The sequence below is a fragment of the Myotis nattereri genome, assembly GCF_964212035.1.
Source record: "Myotis nattereri genome assembly, chromosome: 14".
In the NCBI taxonomy this organism is placed as follows: Eukaryota; Metazoa; Chordata; class Mammalia; order Chiroptera; family Vespertilionidae; genus Myotis; species Myotis nattereri.
The window spans coordinates 36,754,009-36,778,762 of record NC_138089.1 but is presented as its reverse complement, the minus strand read 5'-3'; the positions used below and the strand labels follow the sequence as shown (position 1 = coordinate 36,778,762).

Sequence of the window (24,754 nt, the reverse complement as noted above, 5' to 3'; positions counted from 1 at the left end):
AGCATTCACATTGATAAAACAAAATTTGGATTAAAATTGACACTAGATTTTCCCAATTCTAGTAATAGTTGGTATTCATCTACAGATTAGTAAACTAATGGAAAAAACCCCCAATCTGTTTCATTAAGAGTTTTTATAGGCAATACTTAGATATTAAAATTTGTAACGTATTTATGTTCTTTTGATGAATTGTGCATTAATAATGATTATAGTAAACACTCAACTAGAAGATGTTTTTAAATATTTTGAATATTTTCATCACAGGAAATTTAAAAATTTATATTCATATATTTATGATAGAAATGTATGATATAGTGATCAATAAAAGAATTTCAAAACAAAATTTGGGGAACATTATGATGAAATCCTGTGGGGCAAGGAATGGAAATATGAGTTCACAAGAAAGAAAGAACAAGATTCTCAACTCAAAATGGAAGGCTTGTTCATGCATTTTAAAATGGATGATGGTGGGTATCAAATAGCTATGGCATTAGATTCTCCTGGACGCATTCACAAAGTTATGTAAGAATTTTATTTTAAATGTCCATATTTATAATACACTAGAATTTCCATTCTTTGTCACTATTAAACTCATGATGGAAAACATTAGATTTCAATGTAAAAATGTGTGAAGGTTATGTATTTTTATAAAATTCTTTTTTAGGGGTGAGTGTGTGTGCACACACAAGCCAATTTTTTAAAGGTCATTGGTCCAAAATTACCTTTATATTTGACACACTAGTTCTTTTCCCTGTTGTGTATGGTTTATTTTTTAAAAATAAATTAAGAGTATTAAAGATAATAGCCTCTATTGTTTATTGAATATTTATAACAGGCAGAACCTGTGCTAGCTACTTTATTTTATTCTGTTTGCTAAATAAATTTATTTTTTAAAATCTTATTTTCCAATTAGAGTTGACATTTGATATTATTTTATACTAGTTTCAGGGGTACAGCATAGTGGTTAGACAATTGTATAACATACAATTCCCATGATAATTCACATACTCACCTAGTACCATATATAGTTATTTCAATATCATTGACTATATTTCCTATGCAGAACTTCACATCTCTGTGCTAGCTAATGACTTAATATCTAATCCTTACAACTGCTCTGCAAGGGAAGTTAGATAAATATTCAATTTGCAATCAAGGAAACCAAGGCCTGGGGAATGTCAACCTATGGAGAATAGAGGCAGCAGAGCTGGGGTCTGAGCCCAGGTCCACCTGTCACCAGGACCCAATGCTCTTTCTATCACTTCTATTGACTACCCTTCCTGGGAAGCTTGGTCTGGTCTAATGACTCAGAATAACAAGAGTAAGTTCATCCATGTTCTAAAAGCAAAAAAGGACAGAATTAGCAGAATTCACCGCCATCCCCAGGAGGCCCTCCTTGACCACCTTCCCACAGAAGAAAGAGCTAACCTTGCCCTCCTCATGCAGTCCCATTCTAACAAGGGACAAAGCTGCTCTGGCCACGCTGGGCTAGGATTTATTTACATGCCTTTCTCTCCCATGAGATTGTGAACCACTTGGGGGAAAACTGTTCTTTCATTCATTTCTGTCTTTATGGCCCCACATGAGGTGCCTGCACCTAGAAGGTCCTGCACAGGCTCTTAGCCATTCCAGTGGACCCATCTCTCCTGACTGAACTCCGGGTATCAACTCTGGATACCCGTTAGAATGAAAACTCCTGATTCCCCAGGATGCACACCAGCCTAACTAAATCAGAGTCTCTAGGGTGGAGCCAAGGCACCAGCATATTTTAAAACTCCCCGAGTGGTCCCAGCGTATGGCCATGGTTGAGAAGCACTGACTGGAGTTGGTAGGATGGAAAAGGTATCATTATGGTCTTAATCTGCCTTCTGATTTTTATCCCTGTCCTCCACACTCAAAAACCGTCCAGATTGGCTTTTAGTTCTAACCTTGCTTCCTCGTACTGCACCCAGCACACTGTGGAAGGAGCCTGCTGCCTCGATTTCTGATGTCCTTGTCTCATTCTGGGGCGGGCACATCTACAACATGGCAGTCTGTACTTCCAAGCAATGCATTCAGGGCCTATATTCTCTTGATGGCAGATAGACCAGGCTTCTTAATAGAGGATATTGCAGGGGTCAAAGGCACATCTTAATGGGTCCAGGGGTGGATATCATCTTGGCCTTGAGCAGTTGGAGGAGACCAGGTTGTTGACAGGAACTGGGCAAGTGCTACAACCAGCTGGGAGTATATGAGCTGTGCATGTGTGCATGCATGTGTGTGAGTGTGCACACATGTGCAAATGTGTGTCTGTGTACATGTGCATATGTGTACATGTGTGTGTGTTTGTGTACATCTGCGTGCATGTGCATGCATGTGCATGTGTGCCTGTGTGCATGTGTGTGCTTGTGTTTGCGGAGTCACCTAGGAGAGAATGAGTGGTGGTGTCTTCCAGGGGTGCAGACACAGAACAGGCTGGCAGGTTTGCCTTCTGGGTTTGAGGACCAGACATCTGGAAGGAGCTGTCCCTCAAGGCCACCCCAAGAAGAGCTTCTGCAATTCTCTGGAGCTGTTCTACTTCACGGATCACCTCGTAAGGACCTGTTAGCAATGACTGTACAAGACAGAAAGAAACCCCTTGGCTGTCAGAGGCTGGGAGGAATTTCTAAGGCTCCTGGGGATTGAAAACCTCTGTGTCGCGGCAGGAGGGGGAACAGTGCCTTCTGTCAGTTTTTGTGCAAGTGTTCCTTTTTGAGCATCAACCCCACTGACTTTGATGTGAGAAAAAAATAATTCCAAAGCCCAGACTTGAAATTCCCTGACTCTGCCTGTCTACTGCCTATCCGCCCACACAAAGGAGAAACTGCGGGCACTTGTCAGTTTTCAAGGGAGCAGCTTGCTTTACACAGTCTGCAGGAGTTCGTGCAAAGAGTGCCCAGGCTTTTCAGTCCTCCTTTTCTTCCTTAGGTGTTTGTTCATTTTTATGCCGAGCTGACACATACATATGTATATATATGTGATCCACTGAACCGATTTTCTTGGCCAGTTGGGACCCATAACTTTAGTATTATCCTATTAAGGTGTTAAAAAGAATCACGATTTTTCACATAACCCCTAAGGTGTCAGATCTTATTTTTGTTCTGAATCTGTTATTTTGAAGGAATGCAAAATGCTCCCCAGACTCTGTCTGGCTCACATTATAAAGGGATAACAGCTCTAAAAGGTGTTTGGGTCACTCCAATTAGAGTCTCCACATCTGGCCTGCCAGGCGATCAAGGAAACAGAGAGGTTTAGCATCTTGTTCCAGATCACCCAGCAAGACTGCCAGGAGCCACAGAGACTGGCCGGTGGCATCTGATTTTCAGACAACCCACCAGCCTTCTCTTTGGGATTCATTTTTACACAACCTTCTCCCCTACTGAGTCAAAGTCAGCTCTATTATTAAGCACATGTTGTTTGACACATGTACCAAGTGCATTTATCTACTTTATTTCTTTTATAAGCATTTCAAGAATTTAAAAGTTATTAAGATTCCTGAAGATATTTCCTCCCTTTCTCCTTATCTTTTATGTACATATTATTATCCTAGATTATTTGTGTGTGTGTGCTGGGAGAAAGTGACAGAGAGAGACAGAAAGAAGGGTGAGAATTACTGTTTTGGTGTGCTGAGTGTGTTTAGGAAGTTTCTGACAGTGGAGATGCAACTTGTCAGTCTTTCCTTTCTTTCTTTCTTTTTGGTAGAAATCTCCGTATGCTATGAACCTCTTTAGGGATCCTCCCTGTATTTGGGCCTAAGGAAATCAGAGTTGAAAATCAAGTTATCTTCACACTCACTAGCTCAAGATTAAATATAGAAAGTATCACTTCAATAAGGTCATGTAAATGCTGTTGCTCTCTGTTCTAAATGTTTAGGAGGGCAAGTGTCAGCAAGAGCCCATGTATTTAAAGCTCTTTTTATTTACTTTTTAAAAATTGATTTCAGAGACAGGAAGGGAGAGACATAAACATCAATGATGAGAGGGAATCATGCCCCCTACTGAGGATCGAGCCTGCAACCTGGGCATGTGTCCTAACTGGGAATCGAGTGCCACTGAACAACACTGGCTGGGCTGTTTAAAGCTCTTTGATTTTATTGGACTGTCCATTCATTCCCAAACTCCCCTCACGCCCATCTGAGTTACTGGCAACGATCGTGCCAAATCCAGAGACTCGCCTGCAGGAAGGACATTGATGGGACCTGTCCCATTACCTGTCCTATTGGTTTTTGGCTTGTGCCATTTTCTACGGTGCCTGCGCTCATAGTTTTTTTTAAAACATGGTTATCATTAATTATGAGACTAGACAGAACAGAAATCATGCTGCCCCCTAAATTTTCTCTGAAATTGGAGGATAGAATTGCTTTCATTATTTTCCTAGCTTAAAGGGTCAGTCATTTAGTTGCTGCTCATTATTAACTAGGTTTGTTTTATAATCACAACAGGGAGTCACCTGGGACTTACCCATATTTATATTTACAGTGGTTCTACTTCAGAAAGCTTTCTTGAACAAACACATGGACAACTTAATCTCAACCTGAAAATGCTGGAAATGCAGAATAAATGCAATTTAATGTGATTTATGTAAATAACTTCGTATAGGGAAGTATCTTAGGGGGAAAGGTCAGTATTTACCATCAAGTAAAAATAAATATAATATTCATCTGATCTCAAAATAATGTTTCCTACAACACACACACATACACACACACACACACAATCAGCACATATAGGTGTACGTAGGTAGATGCATACCCTCTGCTAAAGTTACCAATATCTTTAGAGGCCAGTGAAATACAGTGATTGTGAGGTTAAGCTATGGAGTGAGATAAATCTGGGTTCAAGTCCCTCCTCTGGCTGTGGGACAATTTCCCTTTTCTGTTAAGTAATACCTACTACATAGGGGCTAATATGAGGACTAGATGCAATAATGTCCAATAAACAGCTGCTTTTCAAGCTCAAAAGTGCACTCAAATCATCTGGCTAGCTTGCTAAAATGCAGATCCTAATTCAGTAGACTTGAAATGGGGTTTCAGCTTCTAAGCTCCAAGGTGATGCTGCTAGGTCATGGACCAAACTTTGAGGAGCAAGGCACACATTAAAATGTTGGGAAACCAACATCGCTATCCAGTGGTTTTGCAAACCAATGAAAGAAATCTGAGAAAAATATTTTTTTTTCAATAACTATGGTGAACATGGCACGGACTTACTTTCTCTAAGTTTGGGGCAAGGTTTTATTCTGTCCCTGCATGAGCCTCTGTGTGATGAGTTGCTAGATTTAATTTTCATTCTTCTGCCAAGGATCAGCCAGGGGTCCTCAGAACCCACAGAGAGATGACGAGGCCTGAGCCGACCCAAAGTCTCGTACCTGTCATAGTCTTGGCAAATCTCCCCGACAGCCACTAAGGCCTTCAGGTACTCGTTGGGCTGGTAAGGGTGGATGTAGTGCAGGGAACAGCTGTTCCTGGGGTCCCCGTTGGAGGCCGTGAAGTCTATAGCGACCTGGAAGAGAAAACAGGAGAACGGGTAGATTTAAAGAGAATGCACATCAGAGGAATTGTGATCAGTTGCAGAGGGACATGGCCTGTGATGGAAAAAAAAAAGTAGCATGTTACATACTCTGTCAATGAGAGTTAGAGAAAAAAATTAATTAGCTTAAAAATTAGCCATTTCTGTAGTCTTCAGTCCCCCGTCGCCCCCATCTCCCCCACATGCAATGTTTTCTCATCTCCCTTTCCAAAACCAAACTTGAGATTGGCATATAGGTCAGAAAGATCAGTTGCGGCTGATCCCTGTCACCAGGCAGCAAGGGCAGAATATCCTAATTCCCTAAGGAAGGACTTCTATGCTCTTTGGAAGGGCCATGCCATCTCTGAGCCATAATTAAAATCCCTTAGAGCCAAATTCTGTGTTAAAGATGCGGTCTATCTAAGGAAGTCATCGTCATATTTTCATGAATGGCCAACTGCCGAGCTATGTGCTGAAGTGGTTATAACACATTTTCTACTAGACGAAACTCTGTGTAAGGCATCCAGCTTTAATTCCCATTCACGGGAGAACTGCTGCCTACAACAGAGAAGATGCCTGAATGTTATGGCACTGTGAGTGGGAAATGGAGAAGCGAAATGCCACCAAGTAGTCAATACCCTTGGACTTCTTAAATGTTTTCTGACCGCCAACATCAGTATCATTTAAATAAAAATGGACTCACCCAATACTTTATGGCAAGAATTAAAATGCTTAAGCCTTGAGGGTGCGGAACTGTGAAAGAACATTCCTTTTGATTTCCAACATCATCACTGTTTAATAAATGGGAACCCAACAAACACCTCTCTAAACAATTGGGGTCTGGACAGGAAGGGAAGAATTACAATGAAAAGTTATAGAGGAAGAGAGAAATGCTCATTTAGGGCTTCCCTTTTTCTTCAGCGTTCAGCAGAATTGACTCACTGGCTCACTAATGACAGGAAGGCTCGCTTTCTCTTACAATCCTGTGGGCAGGAACTGTTATTTGTCTATTTGGCAAAATTCCATTAGAGAAAAATCACTGGACTGTCCCCCTGGATTTATTAAGGTAAGAAATTATTTCTGGAAGGAAAGAGAAAATGTGCTCTCTGCTCTATTTATTCAGCTTCTAAGAGTAAAGTTGACAGGGAAAAAGTGTCCCCCATGTCTTATATTATAACCTTGCAACAGAATCAAAGTAACCGAAAGAGACCAAGCTAACTGTAATTTATTTACTTACAACCTCTTTTTACTTTTTCAAAGTTATTTTTTAATCACTGATTTTACCTCCCTTTTCCTCTTACCCCTCCATAGGATAATTTTGAATATAAATTTAAGCAGGATTCAAATTCTATTGACAGAATACCCAGATGTTTTCAGCAGGGAAGTACCAACTGATAAGGTGCTACTACCAGTGTTTCATAAGGAAAGGTCATGTGAAGAAAAATGCAACAGTCCTTTCATGCCCCCTATAGATGCCCTTACTACAACTAACAGAAGGAAGACTAGGGGGTAACCTTTGTTAAATCCCTACTCTGTGTTAGACACAACGCTAACTGCTCTACAGGCACTGTTACTTCATTTTCATAAAGGCTCTGGGAGGTAGAGATTGTTATTCCCTTTAACTGATGAAGATCCTGGTGCCCAAAGGTGATAAAGGTCATACAGGTCACAGAGGATGGAGCTGGTTTGAATGCAAGTCTATATGCTCCTCCTTTATACCAGTATATACCTAGAGGACATGGAGGTCTGTAACCAACATCCTGAGATGTCTCATGGACATGTTTTATTCTTACCAGGAATGGAGGGGACTTGCCCTGGAAGTAGGGAGACTAGATAGGAGGTAACTACAGTTATTTAGGGGAAAAGAATGTCCTTGAGTGAACATCTCTTTGTATTCAAAACAGTTGTAAAAGGGCAATTGAAGTGTGTGTGTGTGTGTGTGTGTGTGTGTGTATGTGTGCACTTGCACAACGGTGGTCAAATATGTTACTGAGGATGACTGGAGGTGACTTAAAAGGACCAGTAAAATCCAGTATCTTCTGAGATAGATTTCAACCAGAAGGTGAAAGCCAATCCATTTGCGGGGGAAAAAAAAGAGAAAGACAACAAATCATTGTCCTTTTAATCAAGGACCGATGGCATGCTAGTTGTGGCTGTGTTTGTGTGGCAGTTGGGGGTGAGATGAGGGGCTACATGTATCTGTGAACGAGAAGGAGGTGAAAGCACTCCAGAACCCACCCACAGGAACCCAACCAGACAGAGGTCCAAATATAGGCAGATAATTCCTGGAAGACTCCAAGAGGCACACTCAAGAAGTGCTTGAGAGACAGTGTTTGCAAAAAATCATATACCTGGAGGTCTCCTGGGTTTACTAAGCTCAAACACACTGGCCTTTTTGTCCTGATGAGACACACGTAAGCCATAATGGCACCTGGCAGGTGTGTACACAGTGCTGGGAAGGCCAGGTGTAAAGCCACCTCTTTCTCTCCCGCTGAAGAAAACATTTTAGAACTCCAGAGAATTGTGAAGAACCTGAGAATTTTGTTATGGAGATAACCTTGATTCAGCTCCAACTTACCTAAAATGCAAATCATTGGCAGGTGTGGAGACTTTATGAATAACAAGTATCTATGGCCCACCTCACGCCTTATTATGATGATGCCCTTCATCATAAATCACCACCCTCCTCTACCAGTGCTTCTCCATGCTGCACGTGACCACTGTCCCATGTGCTGACTACCTGACTGAGTGCCAAGGGTACTCTGTGATGGCAGAGACATGCTGGTGTCTTGATATAAAACTAGAGAATGAAATCAGATAATACAAAGACCAGAGTGGAAAACCTCCAGAAAAATGACAATGCAAGAGATAGAATTGTTCCTCTTTTCTCCCCAGGTATGAGCAAGGCCATCCAAACATGTGGGCAACAAGTGGCGGCATCTGAGCCCAGGGACATCACCTGAATGAGTATGCTGTGGTATTGGGAGAATGTCCAGATCAGCGGTTCTCAACATGTGGGTCGTGACCCCTTTGGGGGTCGAACGACCCTTTCACAGCGGTTGCCTAAGTCCATCAGAAAACACATATATAATTACATATTGTTTTTGTGATTAATCACTATGTTTTAATTATGTTCAATTTGTAACAATGAAATTGGGGGTCACCACAACATGAGGAACTGTATTAAAGGGTCGCGGCATTAGAAGGTTGAGAACCACTGGTCTAGATGAACACACATAGATTTTGGCAATAATGTATCAAACACACACACACACACACACACACACACACACACACGGGGCTGGAACTAGAGTCAAGCAAGAGAGGCGACTTGGGAAGGCACTCATTCTCAGCTGAGCCTACATGTGCACAACCTTGAGAGGGAGTGCATCCTTAAATGTTGCATCCTCAGTGCCTCTCTTGCCTCACCCTTGTCTAGCCCTGCTATGTCATTTCATTTCTACCAGCTCTTTATCCTCATGCTTGGAATCATGCCCTTATGGGTAACAAACCAGGGCAGGGCATAAATGATAGTGAGAAGGGGACTGTGATCGAAGAGGTGGCTTTCTACCAAGAATTCTCTGTGCCCTTTAGAGTCAGCATTAGTGAAAAGAGAACAGAGTGAAAGGTGAGGCTTAGTTTAAAAAGCAACAGGGAGACTGTTAAAGATGGAATGACGTTGAGAAATAACAGCCAGCAAATGACTGAAGAATGCCAGGATAGAAAGCGAAGAGGATTTGGTGACTGATTAAATGTGGAATTGGATGCCATGTAGGGAAATGGAGCAGCCAGATTTCCTTGGGGTTGGAGGCGCTGACATCTTGAAGATCAGTGTTAGATGGTTGGTACTGGGCTGTCTGTACTTGGTGGTGCTGTCCAGACATACAACATACCTGAGGGGAATTTTACTCCTCTACTGCTGGCAGGCCTCTGGGGTTTCCACATTTCCCTTGGGGATGGCCCCCATGTCTGACAACCACAGAGGCTCCTCCAGCTCAGGAAATCCTGATAAAGCTTTGGGGAAGGGGTATAAACTTAAACACTACCTAGTGGATAAAGAAATAAACCAGTGACCCTTACCACCTACCCCATTCTGTAGTTCCCATTGCTCACAACAAGATTTTATCATTTGACTAGACAGCAGTGGACACTCTTAAGTACATGGCAGTTAATAATTTTTTCCTGGTAAGTGACGATTTCTAAAGCCTCCTGGTGGAGTGGGAGATAAAATATCTATCTCCAGGAGGTGGCTTTCTACCAAGAATTCTGTGCTCCCCAGAGGCAGCATTAGCGAAAAGAGAACAGAGTTAACGGTGAGGTTTATTTTAAAAGGAAACAGGGAGACCGTGAAAGATGGGATGGTGTTGAGAAATCAAAGCAAGAAAATGACTGAAAAATGCCAGTTTGTGGAGGTGGCTACTGACGCCCGGTGCCCTGAATGGAGTGAGCTTGCAGAGCACCACTTTGTCATTTTCTGATGGGAAACATTTATTGACAAAAGCCTATGATTGCTGGTATGCTCTCCAATCTTCTCAGTGGGCAGCCCGAGAACAGGCGCCAGCCCATGACTCTCTCCCCTTCTGCCCAGGAAGCCCACCCTCTCCCCTGCCGCCAGCCCGCCCCCCCCCCCTCCATGCCGCCTGCTCCCATCCCCTCTCTCTCATCAGTAAGCAGAGCAGTGGAGCAGCTTGACAAACCTGGTAGAGTAGAATGCAAAATGCTCCCTCTGTGGCACCAAGCCCCCAGCACCTGGAGCTGCTTTCCAGAAGGGAATGATGACACTTTGTCTTTGGATTTTTAAAAATTTCTTAATGTAATGAGTCTACTCCTTGGATCCCCTCCCTGTCTGTGAAAAATGGGCCATTTGGGACCCCTCTGGATGTTTTCTAAGGGAAACTGTGGTGAAGCTACCTCAGCAGTTGCCTAATCTCTCTGCAGTCAACCACGCAGTCAACCTTTGCAATGACACCTGCTGGGGTAGCTTTTTTCAAATTTTATTCGTACGCAATTTGGACCTATATTGTTTAGTTTGAACCGTTTCTTAAATGATAGGTTAAATTCTTGTGCTTTTCTATTTCCTCCAAACTCCATAGCGGGCAAAGAAATAGGAACCTAGATTAGATGGAAAAGACCCCTGAGGTTATTTCCTGGAAATTGCCAAGCATTCCCCTCCCTCTTCAACCCAGGGCTCATTCTTATTTCTCAGAGCCGGTCAGTGTTTCATCTGGGATATAACATAAAGATTTAAAACTTAAACTAGGACAGAGGATGCCCTAAATGTAGCAGGGTTAGAAAAGATTTCCCAAGAGAACCTTTAACAGGTGATCTTTTTTTAAGGTTCAAGGTTAATCAAAGAGAAGCCATACTTAGCTTACAGTATTATATCACATCATATTATTAAAATTCAGACTATAAAATCAGAGATAAAAAGAAAGCAATGCCATCTTTAATTTCTAAAAACTACAAATAATGAAAATGGTCATTTGAGAATAATAAGGAAAAAAAGATTTTTTGGGGGGGGGAGGTCACATGAACCACTTGAAAATCTGATGCAAAATCTATATGCTCTCACTGGAAGATGCAGACACCCAATTCTGCACACAATTCTGGGAGGTCAAGGGCACTCCTGAGGACAATGCTTGTCACCCGAAGATTCTACTAGCCTATTAAGTCATATTTCCTTTTTCTTTTCCTTTCTAGTTATTGCCTATACAGAGACAAATGTTTTACACATTTTACATAATTGTAATCATAGGGTGGTTCTGCTTTATATTGATTTTTTTTTTCACTTAGCACAATGTCATAAACATGTTCCCATGTTATTCCCAATCATTATAATTTTCATTTAAAATGGCCTTGCCATAGTCTACTTAAAGGAGGTACCTTGATTTACATAGCCATTATCTTACTGTTGGACATATAAGTTGCTTACAACTTGTTTCTGTAAAAATCTGCTTTACAATGAACATTTTCCTGCATCTGGAAAAGCAATAACTTTCAAAGGAAACATTTAATTCTTTTCCCATTTTCTTTCCAAATACCTTCTGGTGTCTGTCTATTCTGAGCTGTCTATAATTTTGTATTTTGTGCATGAAATTCTAGTATCTAGTTTTATTTTTAGCTGCTGTGCCATGTGCCAAACATATTGAACTCAAGCTCTCTCCCTGTAGCCTCTGTTTCACCTGCGCCCACCTCCTCCATGACTGTGAGGAGACAGTTGCCCTCAAGTTCTTATGACTCGAGGATTCACAGGAGGAGTGAGGATTGTCCTCAAGGGCGCCCTTGACCTCCCAAAATAGTGTGCAAAACTGAGTGTGTGCATTTTCCAGTGAGACGATATAGATCTTGTATCAGATTCCTAAGTGGCCCAGGTGACCAAAAAAGAATAAGAATTGTTGACTAGGGCTGTTTTTTAGCATCATGTGTCTCCTTCTCTCCACTGGGCCTTGTCCTCTGCTACGGTCAGATTCTAGCCTAACACCTCCCCTTTTTTAATCCTCAAGGTGCCATCCTCCTTTCCCACTCTTGCCTTCCCTTCACTGTCAACTGTGTTGAATGAATTGGTGTATCCTGCTGTGTTTACTCCCTTTCCTTCTGATTACACCCTACCTCCTAGGTCCCCCCCATCTCATTCTGCTGAAATTGGTCTTTCAGAGATGATGTGTACCTACTCATCACACACGCCAGTCATTGGTTTTTATTCTTTACAGATGTTTCTTTAGGTTATGGGATTAGCATCTTTGATTTTGGAACTCCCTTCTCCTGATCATTTGAGTTAGTGCTTCCTCCTGGGCCTTCTCCGCTGGCATCTCTTTTCTTACTGCTGCCCTTCTTTCCCTTGCTACCAAATGCAGGTCTTCTATAATCTTCGGTCATGAGCCCCTTTGCTTTCTGTAGTCTTCTTTTTGGCCATCTCATCCAGACCCATATCTGTGCAGCTTCCACCTCTCTCCTGAAACCTAGGTCATATTCATAAAGTGCCATGTCCATATATTGAGTTCAATATTTTTGGCACATGGAACATCAGCTAAAAATGAAAGGTACTTCCAACCTGTCCACAGACAGATTCATCATCCTGCCCAGCAGCTCCTCTGGAGTTCCTTGTTTCCACGAGTAGGACCGCCATGCTTGGTCAGGCAGACACAGAAGACTGGACTCATCATTCTCTGTTGCTTTTCTCTCAGTATTGCTGGCCCTCTAATTTAGCCTCTCATTACCGGTCCCCAGGATTGTCGCAGTGGGCTGAAGCTCTTCTTGCTCCATCTTTCAAAGCCCCTTCTCCACTATCGGTGCCTTTCACCAAGCACTCCCAGATTTATTTCCCTGAAGCATGTGACTGATTGCTTGAATGTCCATCTCAAGAGTCTCTTGAATATTTCCATATCCAGCAAATTACCTCAAAGCCCTTCAGGTTCTTACTGCAAACCACTTCCCCAACACGCCCTTAAATATAGCCTGCTCATTCATAGTAAGATTGCAGTATTATTAGAATATTGATGCATAAACATTTAAGTTCATAGGGGCGCTTTTTAAAGCAAAAACCTAGTATCATATTTATTCATCTGATTTCTTCTTTTCCCTAAGCCTTTTCTTGATGATTTTGGGTTCAATCCATTATGATTCAACAAAAGTATTTTGAGCACCTAATATACCTCAGCCAGGCACCCCAAAAAAAGGTGAGGGTTGAACCAGAAACACCAGGCATCTGGGGAAGGTGCAAAGGCTTTCCTCTTGCCCCTGTTTGTAATGTGCGTTGGTGAGAGTCTTGATGGGAAACAAATGGCTCACTCAAAAGAGGAGAGTTTAATGAAAAGACAATTCAAAGAGATTAAGGGAGACTGACTCACTAGAAAGAGTAGGGAGAACCCATTACTAGAACTTAGAGTACTACCTGCAGGACAGGGCACTGGACAGAAATTGTGACCTTCTGTAGAGGACATGATCACTGCCAAACCACAGCCTGGCAGACAGAGCTGGGTACCCCAACTTCTCTCCCCAGTCATTCTTTGATCTCTGGTTGGTTCTTCCCATTGGTCAGAGCCAACCAAAACCCATGAGCAGGAGAGCCTGGCTAGTGCATCCAAAGAGGAAGACCTCCTGAGGCACAGAGGAGAGGTGGAGAAGGGGCAAAAGTGGAGGAGACATCCAGAACTTTATTTCGCTGCTGGCTCCTGAAGCTCTCCAGGGAGACAGAAAGTTCATCTGCTGGGCTTTATAATTTCTGTGCCAATGAGAATTTCTGACTGCAACAAAACATCTCCTCCCCTTTCCCCCCCCCCTTTCTCTGCTCTGCCTTCTTCTTATTTCTCATCCCTCGCCACTTTCTTTTTATGTTGCCAGATGGTTTCAACAAAGTTACTGGACAGGTAATAAATGCTTATAGACCAAATTAATAAGACATGCTAATTTTTATTAATAGTTTGCATTACAGATAATAAGTGTATTTTATATTAGCTTGTACTGCTTGAGCAATAAGAAATTAATGAGAAAGCTGACTTAATTTTGGAAGAAAGTGACATCGAAGTGACTAGTATGTGCTCTTTAGTAGAAAGCTCAAACCAGAATGCCTAGCAACCTTCTTCTGAGGCCCCAGCATGAACCCCTGCAGGGGGAAGGGTTTTGTGGCGGACAATGATGATGGCCTGTCCTCTTCTCAACATTTATCTGTACATTCTCCTCTTTTCATTCCTTGCTCCAGACTTACTCTAGACCCAATAGGTCCATCAGTTGACATGGGAGGGTCTGAGAAGCTGGGACGGGGTGGGGGATGGTGGTGGTGATGATGAGACCCATTAAGGTGGTACCTCCCAGTTGGGGAGGGTCAGCAAAAAGAAGAGGGGAGATCAAAGCTGAGAGGGCAATCCTTCTATGTCAGGAAGGCTATACTGACCTCTATAAGTTAGGCTATCTCCTGGGAACTCTGGGGGGTTAAATTTCTGGGTTTTATGGGGGCCAATTCTTTGCAGCACAACTCCAAGGGTAAAGCAAGGTCCCGAAGGTTGAACAAAGTGTTGTTCAAGAGCATGGGATCTATAGAATCTAAAACAAACCCGAGTCAATAGAGCTTTCCCTTGAAAACCTATAAATAGTTTCCTGAAATCTCTCCTTTGCCTATGATCTTGGGACACTATTTCCAGTGGCTCTCCTTTGTGACATTGCTGGCTTTTCCACTGCATTTGTATACACTCAGAGTGACAACGAAGCCACAGGACAGCTAGAGCTAGATGTGTGTGCCACAACAACATGTTTGCTGTCTTCTGTATGTGCCAGTGTGCATGTAGAAGGGCTGGGCGAGTGTGTCTTTAAAGAACTTTACACCCGAAAGAAATGACCAAATTCTATAATTAACTGCTGTAACTATTCAGTGGTAAATGAACAATACCCCAAGTTTAGGCAGGACATAGTAGACCCACCTGAGTTTACAGCAGAGGACAAGTCTCAAGCTAGGAAGAGGCTGACCTATCAAAAGACCCCTTTATCATCCCCTTGGAACTTTCCTTTTTAGTGCTTTGAGGACCACTATCCCTGGTCTCCGGAATACACTGGCCCTATCTACTCTTTTGGGCTCAAACCTGGACAAAAAAGTTAAACCAATTTTTCTTGCCTTCCTCACATGAGAGAGCCCGTTTAGGGAGCTACACAGGACTGTGCTTCATGAGCTCACGTCTGTAATATGAGGAACAAACCCGGCACAGATTGCACTTCTCTTGTTTACATCCATGTTGTTTTCCCATAGGTTTCAGCAGAGCTCTCTCTTGCCACCTGGGGAATCTCTTTCTGGAGGGCACATCTGCCCAAACCTAGGAACAAGTTTTTCCAGAGCAGATGGACTCACAAGTTTGGCCTACCTGGGAACTCTAAAAACTCCCAGCCCAACCACCAAAGTGCATATTATGGAGTGTGTAAATCCCATGGGCTTATAGAGTTCATGTCAGAGATGATCCTCAATCCACCCACTGAATCTATACACTCACTGTGTTTGTCAACTTTAAGGCCTGGTTCTCCAATCTTTTGGAATTCACCCTTTTATTGCCAGATGAACCATTTGGATGGCTTATTCCTGGCACTAACCATTGGACTGACATTGGTGTTTGTGTTCTGGCCACATGAAGACAACAAAGATGCCCGCCCTGGTTCACTGGGACTCACTAGCCCAGTTTAATTCCTTCCCATCCTTCTCACTAGGAGATGGGGTCTGGCACTGTGCCTACTACCTACTGCCTCGTGTAGTTACTGAAAGAAGGGAAGCATTAGGGTGGTTCCCCAAACCACCTGTGGTGGAGCAACAGGAATTTCCTGACACGATGCTGAAAACCATAGTCATTGGAAAAAACAGAAGTATGAACTTATTTTTAAAACACAGGACCACACCATATTTCAGCAATGAGACTTGAACAAAGCTGACCTAGTGCTTTAATAGACTTCTGTCTCCTCATGCCCCAAACCCAGCTCCCTGAATAAGAATGAGCAAGGAAACAACTTACTGTAAACTGGATTTGGCAGCCACCCATGATGTAGTCCAAGAAAGAATGCATCTTGTGGATCTGCATAGGAGGAGGAAAAGAAACCCTCTTAGTAATAATAGCATGATCTGTGTCCTTACAGCCCTGAGGCATACACCTTGGGGTTAGGCTGCTCAACTAGAGGAAAGAGAAGAGAGAGTTATCTGTGGGAAAAGGTGAGTCATTTGACTTGGTTTCATTAAGAAAGAGAGAGAGAAAAGAAAAAAGAGAGGGAGAGCAAGCAATGCTAAATTCAGATAAGCCTATGAGGGCTGAAAATAGCCATCCCTTGCTCCCCTCCCTTATGGTTTAGGCGTGATTTTAATCAGCCTCTCTCTCTAGGAATTAGCTAACTCTAGGAGGGGCAATCCTTCCCAGGGTCTACAAGGCCCCCAGATATCAAAGCATTATAAAATAAAAAAATAAAATACATGACTAAAACAATGACTTGTGAATGACCTCATTTGAAAGTGGAAATCTCAGTACTGTGATAAGAGTAAATAGGATTTATTATAGTTACTGTTGTATAGTAAGTACTCAACCAGTGGCAGAATTATTCTTAGATGCAATTTAAGGGGTTTACTTATTAGCACATAGAATTTTCTGTGAAGTTAGGAATGCTCTGAGAGGAACTTCTAGGTCCTTCAATCTTTTCCCATTGTCATGTTTTCCTGGAACACTTTCAGCATGAATGAGGTACCACATATACTAGTAAACCACTGAACACTGTGATAGACACATGGTAGGTACTTTGGAAAGGTTGGTTGCCTCCTTTGGGGAGCTCCCTCTGGTGCTGCCCTGGGCAGAGAAGAGCCTTGACTTGGACCAAGATTCTCCTAACTTTGGGGACAGGGCTATCCTTGTGGAGGGAATGGTGGCATTGGACTTCCATAGCTCCAAGACCACCTATGTATACATTTCTCATTGTATGTCCATTAATACATTGATTTTCTGATTTTTACTTTAAAAAAGATCACATCTCCTTGACACTCTCTCCCTCTGACTACACAACCTGAACTGTTTTTTTCCAGACACCTTAGCTTTATACTCCTGAAAGACAAGCTATATACATACCTTGCATTGATTCAAAATCACAATGCCTGAGTTCTTATAATTCTTCTTCTTGGCTTTGTACTTGGGGTTGATGCACTCCCACTGCACCTGCAATAAGAAGAGTCACAGCATGATTGCCTGCTCAGGAAGAAGTGGAATCATTTGATGAGGTCAAGCCCCCAAGTGCTGCTGCAGATGAAACAGAGGCCTGACAAGTGGTCTCCAAGTGAAAACCCTCGCATCCAGAGAAAACATAAGAAGAGTGGTTGAGAGTAAGACTCTAATATCAGACTGCCTGATCTGCATCCCAACTCCTCCACTTTCCAGCTGTGTGACCTTTGGCAAATTACAGCTGACCCTTAACCAATGTGAAGGCTGTTAGAAAATCGGTGTATAACTTGGGACTCCCCCAAAACTTAACTACCCTTGGAATCCACAGGGGATGGGCTGCAATAACAAAATCCGTGGATGCTCAGGTTCCCTCTATAAAATGGTGTAAATCAATGCATACAGCCATGGACTCCCAACCAGGGACTGAAAACAGTACAGAAAAAGATTCACATATAAGTGGACTCGTGCAATTCAAACCCTTGTTGCTCAAGGGTCAACTATACTTGATTCCTCTATGCCTTGGATAGCTCCACTGTAAAATGTAACTTATAATTGTATTGATTTGATAGGCTCATTGTGTGAATTGAATAATTAATCTATGTCATATAGTATTTCAGACAGTGCCTCATACTTATAAATGCTTACTATTAATAGGGTCCAATCAAGCATCTGAGTAAAGAAGAGATCTGAACACACACAGTTGAGTAACCCAAGTGCTGAGTCTTAGTGCCTGGGAAATGACTTAAAGGGTAGACAAACTGAGGAATGTTGAAAACCGACTACAGGAAGTTAGTGGGGATAATAATGAGTTTACAGAGAACTTCACTGAGAACTAAAATAATAGATTGATACATGTCACAACAGTGGCACACTAGATCTCCAAAGAGAGATCTTTGAAGGACAGGATCAGAGCTGCAGGAATGTCTGGGACTGAGGAGGTAGCTATGGGGATATCTAGGGGGAACAGATCTCATGGGACAAAGTCAATTGCAAGCCAAACACCCAAAGGGTCATTGAATGATCCTGCCCATCATTGTATGGGAGCTGGATCCTTGGATTTCCATGCAGGAGACAATTTTCACTCTCTGACAAGTGTCTGAAAATGAAGCGATCTCTGGGGCAGTTGTGAGTAGGGTAGAGTGATACAGCTTTGGTCCATCGATCCACTCCTTTCAGTGTACATGCATTTGTGTAGTCTCTTCCCACAATGATGCTGAGCTTAGTCAGGTGACTTGTTTGACCAATGGGACATTAGCAAAAGTGATAGGAGCAGAGGATTAAAAAGTACCTGTACAATGGGGCTTGGTGTTGAGAAGTTTTCCCACCACATAAAAAGCTTAGGTTGGTCTCTTGGTCAATTAAAACGTGGAAAAATTCCAGCTGCTGGGGCCAAATGCGTAAGTGAATTCAGTTGGCATCATGTGTAGCAGAGAGGAGCTATTCCAATTGAACTCAGCCTAAATTGCCAATCCAGAGACTCATTAGTAAATAATGATTGTGTGTTTTTTTCCAGCCAGTTTGGGTATAATTTGTTTCTCAGATACAGATAACTGATATGGTAATTTCTCACCTTTGGGGAAATTCCAGTTGAGAATGGGCAACCACATAAGTGTTTGGAAGAGAGAAATGTTGTACTGGTTAAGAGGACTCTAAAACCCCTTCGTTTAAGGAAAAGAAGAATAATGCAAGGAAAGGAGTAAAGAATCAAAACTGGCTCAAATCAGGAGATCTCCAGCCCTATTTTTTATTTTTTAAAATATGTTTTTATTGATTTCAGAGAGAAGAAAGGTGAGGGAAAGAGAGATAGAAACATGAATGATGGGAGAGAATAATCAGTCAGCCACCTCCCGCATGCCCCTCACCGGGGATCGAGCCCACAACCCGGGCATATGCGCAGACCAAGAAATGAACCATGACTTCCTGGTTTATGGGTTGACGCTCAACCTCTGGGCCACACTGGCCGGGTGAAGATAACATTTAGAAGAAAATCCTAAACTCCTTTTTTTCTGAGCTATCAGAATCTACTTTTCCTGGCCTCTGCCTCTCTCTTTAACCACATCTCATGCATGGATCCCTCACCCTCTCTGCTCCAGGCACACTGGGCTCTTTCCAGATCCTTAACCACACCACGCTCTTTCCTAACTCAATACTTGCATGCTATTCCCTCTGCCTCAGATGTTTCTCCTTTTCTCCTTACTTGTTACATGGTTGACTTCTTTTCATCTTTAAAGGCCCTCAACTTAAATGTCACCTTTTCCGATTACCTCCTTCTATGCCCCACCTTTATAAGTAAACTGGTTCAGGTTTTTTATATCATTTGTCATAAGTTATAACAGCATATTTATTGTTTTATTTACTTGATTTGTGTCTCCAGTTTATTCTGACGCACAGTCATGTCACACCCAGAGCCCGGCATAGTGCCTGGAACATAGTGGGTGCTCCTCAATAACTCTTAGTAGAATCAAATAAGGAAACAGTTCCCACAGTGCAAATGTGTCAAAACAGGGGCCGAGTGGTTGAACTAAAATCTTCCTGGTGTCTCAGTGATAGAAAAATACAGTAGCATACGGTCCATTTCCTCAGTGAGACAAATATTTATTTCTGTTTCTTTGAATGATTGGACTTTGGTGTTCTTCAGTTGTGATATATGCTAGAATTTTACTTTTTAAAAATATATATATATTTTATTGATTTTTTACAGAGAGGAAGGGAGAGGGATAGAGAGTTAGAAACATCGATGAGAGAGAAACATCAATCAGCTGCCTCCTGCATACCTCCTACTGGGGATGTGCCCGCAACCAAGGTACATGCCCTTGACCGGAATCGAACCTGGGACCCTTGAGTCCACAAGCTGACACTCTATCCACTGAGCCAAACCAGTTAGGGCAAATTTTACTTTTAATACCTTCTTAGGAGCCTCAAGATGAAATGGTTCTCTTATTTATTTATATATTTAATATATTTTTATTGATTTCAGAGAGGATGGGAGAGGGAAAGAGAGATAGAAACATCAATGATAAGAATCATTGATTGGTTGCCTCCGTCTCGCCCCTTACTGGGGAGCAAGCCCACAACCCAGGCATGTGCCCTTGACCAGAATCGGACCCATGACCCTCTATCCACTGAGCCAAACCAGCTAGGGCAAGTTCTCATATTTATGAATTTGGATATTTTTATTTATAGAGAACAAGGCAAAACTTTGTAAAGGTCTTTAGAGATCTAGCTGGCAATATCAATAACTGTCATTGAATTATTAGCTCAATAGGGCTTGGTCCAGTACACTCAATGAAGCAACTTCTCTGTATATATTTCTTTTTCTCCTGGGGGTGACTTTACTAATAATTTAGTCTTGGTTTTCACTGTGGCCCCGAAACTCTCCATGCCTGCTTGCATATGAAGGTCTGTGTGTTTGACAAGTGTCTTGCAATGTCTAGTACATGATAAAGCATATAAAGCAGGTTTTATTGCAACTACACAGAAGCTGACCTTGAATTTCCAGACCAAAAGTATGTATTCAACAAATGGTCTGATTCAGGTTAAGCTTCTAATTCTAAAGAATGTTAGTGTCTTTCCATCTATTCTGGTTACATCTTGATCATACATCTAAAAGAAGAGACTTGAGCCCTAGCCAGTTTGGCTCAGTGGATAGAGCATCCGCCTGCGGACTGAAGGGTCCCAGATTCAAGTCTGGTCAAGGGCACATACGGGCTCGATCCCTAGTACGGGATGTGCAGGAGGCAGCCAATCAATGATTCTTGCTCATCATTGATGTCTCTATCTCTCTCTCCCTTCCTCTCTGAAACCAATAAAATATATTTAAAAAAATAAAAGAAGAGACTTGAATAATGACTTGGGGCATCTTCTCTATACGTCTGACCACACCAGGGGTGAAGTCTTACCTCTAAGGGAAAAGACCTTTTCAAAGCCGTTGCTGTCACTCCTTTCTACTCCTTGGGGACAATGGGCTTCAGAGTAAGAATGGCAAGTATTTTGAATCAAAACCCAAAGCAAGGTGTAAGTGCAAGTAGCTCATCTGGGAGGTAATATCAGAAAGCACCAACAGAGTGGGAAACTGAGGGAGGGGAAGCACTCAAAAAAGGGTTCAATATCAAATCAGTTACCACTGGGGCAACCAGGGCTTATTCCTGCTGGGAAACTGCACAGAACACACCTGAGTTTTGCCACATTTACACTTCAACTCCCAGGAATCATTGGTTGAGGGTTGCTCCCTGGTTAGAGTTACACCCCCCCCCCCCCCCACACACACACACACTTTGCAGCCCACTGTGGGAACAGGCAGACCAGGCTCCAGCAGCCAGAGAAAGCCCTCAGGCAGAGAGATGCAGGTTCTGCAGCTGGAAGTTGGGCAGGTGAACAGGAAACAGGTAAGAGCAGAAGTTACGCATAGGCCAGAATCCAGATAACAGCAACTGACTGATAAAGTGACATATATGTGTGTAATACAGCACAGTACATGCATCTGAGAGAAACACAGAGGAGGCTTAGGATTCTGTGTGACACAATGAAACTCCTATTTGCCTCTGTGATACGTGATACTGTTGGGTATATGCCTTGGCACCCAAAGAGTAAATGGTGGACCTATATGAAGATCTGTTACCCAAAATAAAAATTTGGAGGAATCAAATAATTTCTCCAAATGTACAACTGGAAAGAAAGTCAGTACTGCTTGGAAAGTTCTAGTTATGTGCAAGGCAGTCTGGTAAATGCATATCGTGGATTATTTTATTTAATCTTCACAAAATTCTATGAAATTGATACGGTTACTACTTCCAGTTTTTTAGGTGAGAAAGATGAGGCACAGAGAGATTAAGTCACTTGTCCAAGGCTACTGAGCTCAAGGAAATTAGAAATATTCTCATCTAACCTCTTCATTTTACTGATGCAGAAACTGCACCACACTGGGGTGGTGTCTTGTCCAGGTCACACCAATTGCCTTGGGTTGGGCTAGTACTTGACACTAGGTACTGAAATCCCACCATAGTCCTGCTCATCCCATTTAATAATATACTGACGTCTCACCTCCAGCTGTTCATGTGTAGCTGGGTGCATCAGGAGAGAAGTGTCTGGAAAAAGGCCATGAATGGTTTACCACGTACCTGCTTCCCTTCCATTGCTCCTTTCATCTCCTTGAATGTCGAGGTGAATTCTCCAATGAAGTCATGTTTGCCGTTGGAGTCCCAGTCCCATACTATGCACTACAAGAGAAGAGAAGTTATTATTACTATTTTAAATTAAGATGGATCCAGGGTATCTGAAGGCAGTGCAGACTTTACAAGAAAGAGCCGATGAAACATGCTTGGTCTGGAACAAAAGCACAGCAGTCTAGGACTAACACATGTGGGATGTAAGATTCTGTTAGTTTCTATAGTGATACAGTAGTGACTAATAATTTGCATAATTGTCAGATAAGACCAGTAAGACCAAAAGGGAGATAAGTGATTTGCCGAAGGGACCATTTAGAGAATGAAACCTGGAATTTAAAAATATATATATATTTTTTATTGATTTCAGAGAGGAAGGGAGAGGGATAGAGAGTTATAAACATCAATGATGAGAGTCATTGATCAGCTGCCTCCTGCACACCCCCTCTGGGGATGAACCCACAACTAAGGTACATGCCCTTGACTGGAATCAAACCTGGGACCCTTCAGTCCGCAGGCTGACGCTCTATCCACTGAGCCAAACTAGTTAGGGCATAGCAGGTTAATTTTTAAGTTGCTGATTTTGTGTGGCCTTTGAATGATGCTATAAATATCCAAATGGCCCTTGGCAGATTAAAGGTCCCCACTCCTGCTAGCAGATGGCCTCCCTGGTGTACGCCTAGAATCTGGGTCTATAGTTTCTACCATGTCAGCTTATGTTTAACGATATGAATGGGGTCAGGTTAATCACACTTTCTTTTTCTATTTTTTTCTGAAAGCAAAAGAGCAATGTTAAGAAAAATGAGTAAGAAGGCAAAATGTGAGATCTTTAACTGTATCCACATTTGAAATGGGTGGAACATGGTGACAGGTAAGTCACACTGCTAAATATCAGGCATCCATCACACTTAAGATGTTTACTTCTAATAAGAAGGCTCCCGCTAACAATGTTAAAGCTAAATGTGGGGCTCCCAGGCAGCACCATGTACAGTGGCTCAGGTGAGGTCAGCAGCCATCCCTCTGCTTGGCCACCATACACTTAGGTGAAGAGGAAGTTCCCCATTTTTTTCTTTTTCTTTTCTTTTCTTTTTTTTGTTTTGTTTGTTAATCCTTTCCTAAGGATACTTTTCCATTGATTTTTCAGAGAGTGGAAGGGAGAGGGAGAGACAGAGAGAGAAACATCGATGTGAGAGAGACACATTGATTGGTTGCCTCCTGCACGCACCCTGACCAGGGCTGGGGATTGCAACTAGGGTAACGTGCTCTTGACCGGAATTAAAGCCGGGACCCTTCAGTCCATGGGCCAACACTCTATCCACTGAGCCAAACCAGTGAGGGCCCCATTTTTTTCCCGGGTGGAGGCTGGACTAGGGTCTTAAGTCCTTTAGATAATGCTTTTACATCGTAAACCAGTGATTTGCATCAAGGAAGTCCCAGACCTCAAATAAGATCAAGGCAGCAAAGGATGTTTTCCTTAGAATACTGAGATTGTAAGAGGCAGCCTGGTCCTCCCTCAGAACATACATCCCAATGGCCAGTCCTGCCTGGAAAACTCAAGCTATACATCTTGTTTCTGATCCCGTGGGATGCCCCACAAACCTAAAATAAAAGAGGTCCAAAAGGAGACATAATTTCCCCCTAAATTTATTCCTGCTCATTTATTTTCTATCACAGTAAATTGTACCAACACCCATCCTGTTGCTACAAAGAGAAAACTGGGTATCATTCCTGAGAGTCCTCTCTCCCCTCACACTCCCACACTGACTCCTGTGTGTTCTGTCTTCTAAATAAGGCCTAACTCCAGCTCTTCTCTCCATTTGCACTGCCCGTCCTCACCTGCATCACTGTAACAGCCCCTCCTGGTCTCCGTGCCTCCCTCACGCTCCCTCTCCACCCCTAGTCCAATACTCACGCTCATTGCCTGCTTAAACCAAAATGTATATAGGTAATGGATTTTCCAAGGCCTTCCATGATCTTACTCCCTAAATATTCCAAAATTTGCCCTTTATAATTCAAGCTACTGTATTGTAAGGTTCTCTAATATGTGGTTGCTTGGAATCAAAAGCATTTGCTAAGATTTTCTTTTGAGGCATCTTAAAGAAAAACTAATTTCTCAGCTTTTGCTCTCTCTTTAGCTGTGGAGGCTTTGGTAGATTATTTTGCTCACAAAATGTATTAATAAGCCCTTTAGTTTTGAAACAGAATGGATTAAAATAATTCAGAATGGAAGAGGCTAAGACAAAAGGGGCTAAACTGCTCTGCTGAGTAAAGCAATGGTGAGACAGAGTGGGGCTCAGGGAGGGGGCTCAGGGGGGTAGGTTGGGAAGAACCTAGGGCATGATTCATCAGAAGCTGAAGATAGGTCTACCATTGGGCACGAGGGTGGTCATGAGAGGCCGGTAAG

At 42.5% G+C, this 24,754-nt stretch overlaps 1 protein-coding gene across 4 annotated transcripts in view; it reads right to left on the bottom strand.

Annotated features, from left to right (window-relative positions):
- The window catches only part of CPNE4 (copine 4), a 348,425-nt gene that overhangs the window by 21,802 nt on the left and 301,869 nt on the right, over positions 1–24,754 (bottom strand). For all 4 annotated transcript variants that reach the window (XM_081106181.1, XM_081106179.1, XM_081106178.1 and 1 more), the window contains 4 exons: positions 22,306–22,404; positions 17,099–17,185; positions 16,007–16,066; positions 5,383–5,516 (listed from right to left, as the gene is read on the bottom strand). In XM_081106181.1, coding sequence (XP_080962307.1) covers positions 5,383–5,516; positions 16,007–16,066; positions 17,099–17,185; positions 22,306–22,404 — 380 coding nt within the window. The remainder of the gene's footprint in view (positions 1–5,382; positions 5,517–16,006; positions 16,067–17,098; positions 17,186–22,305; positions 22,405–24,754) is intronic.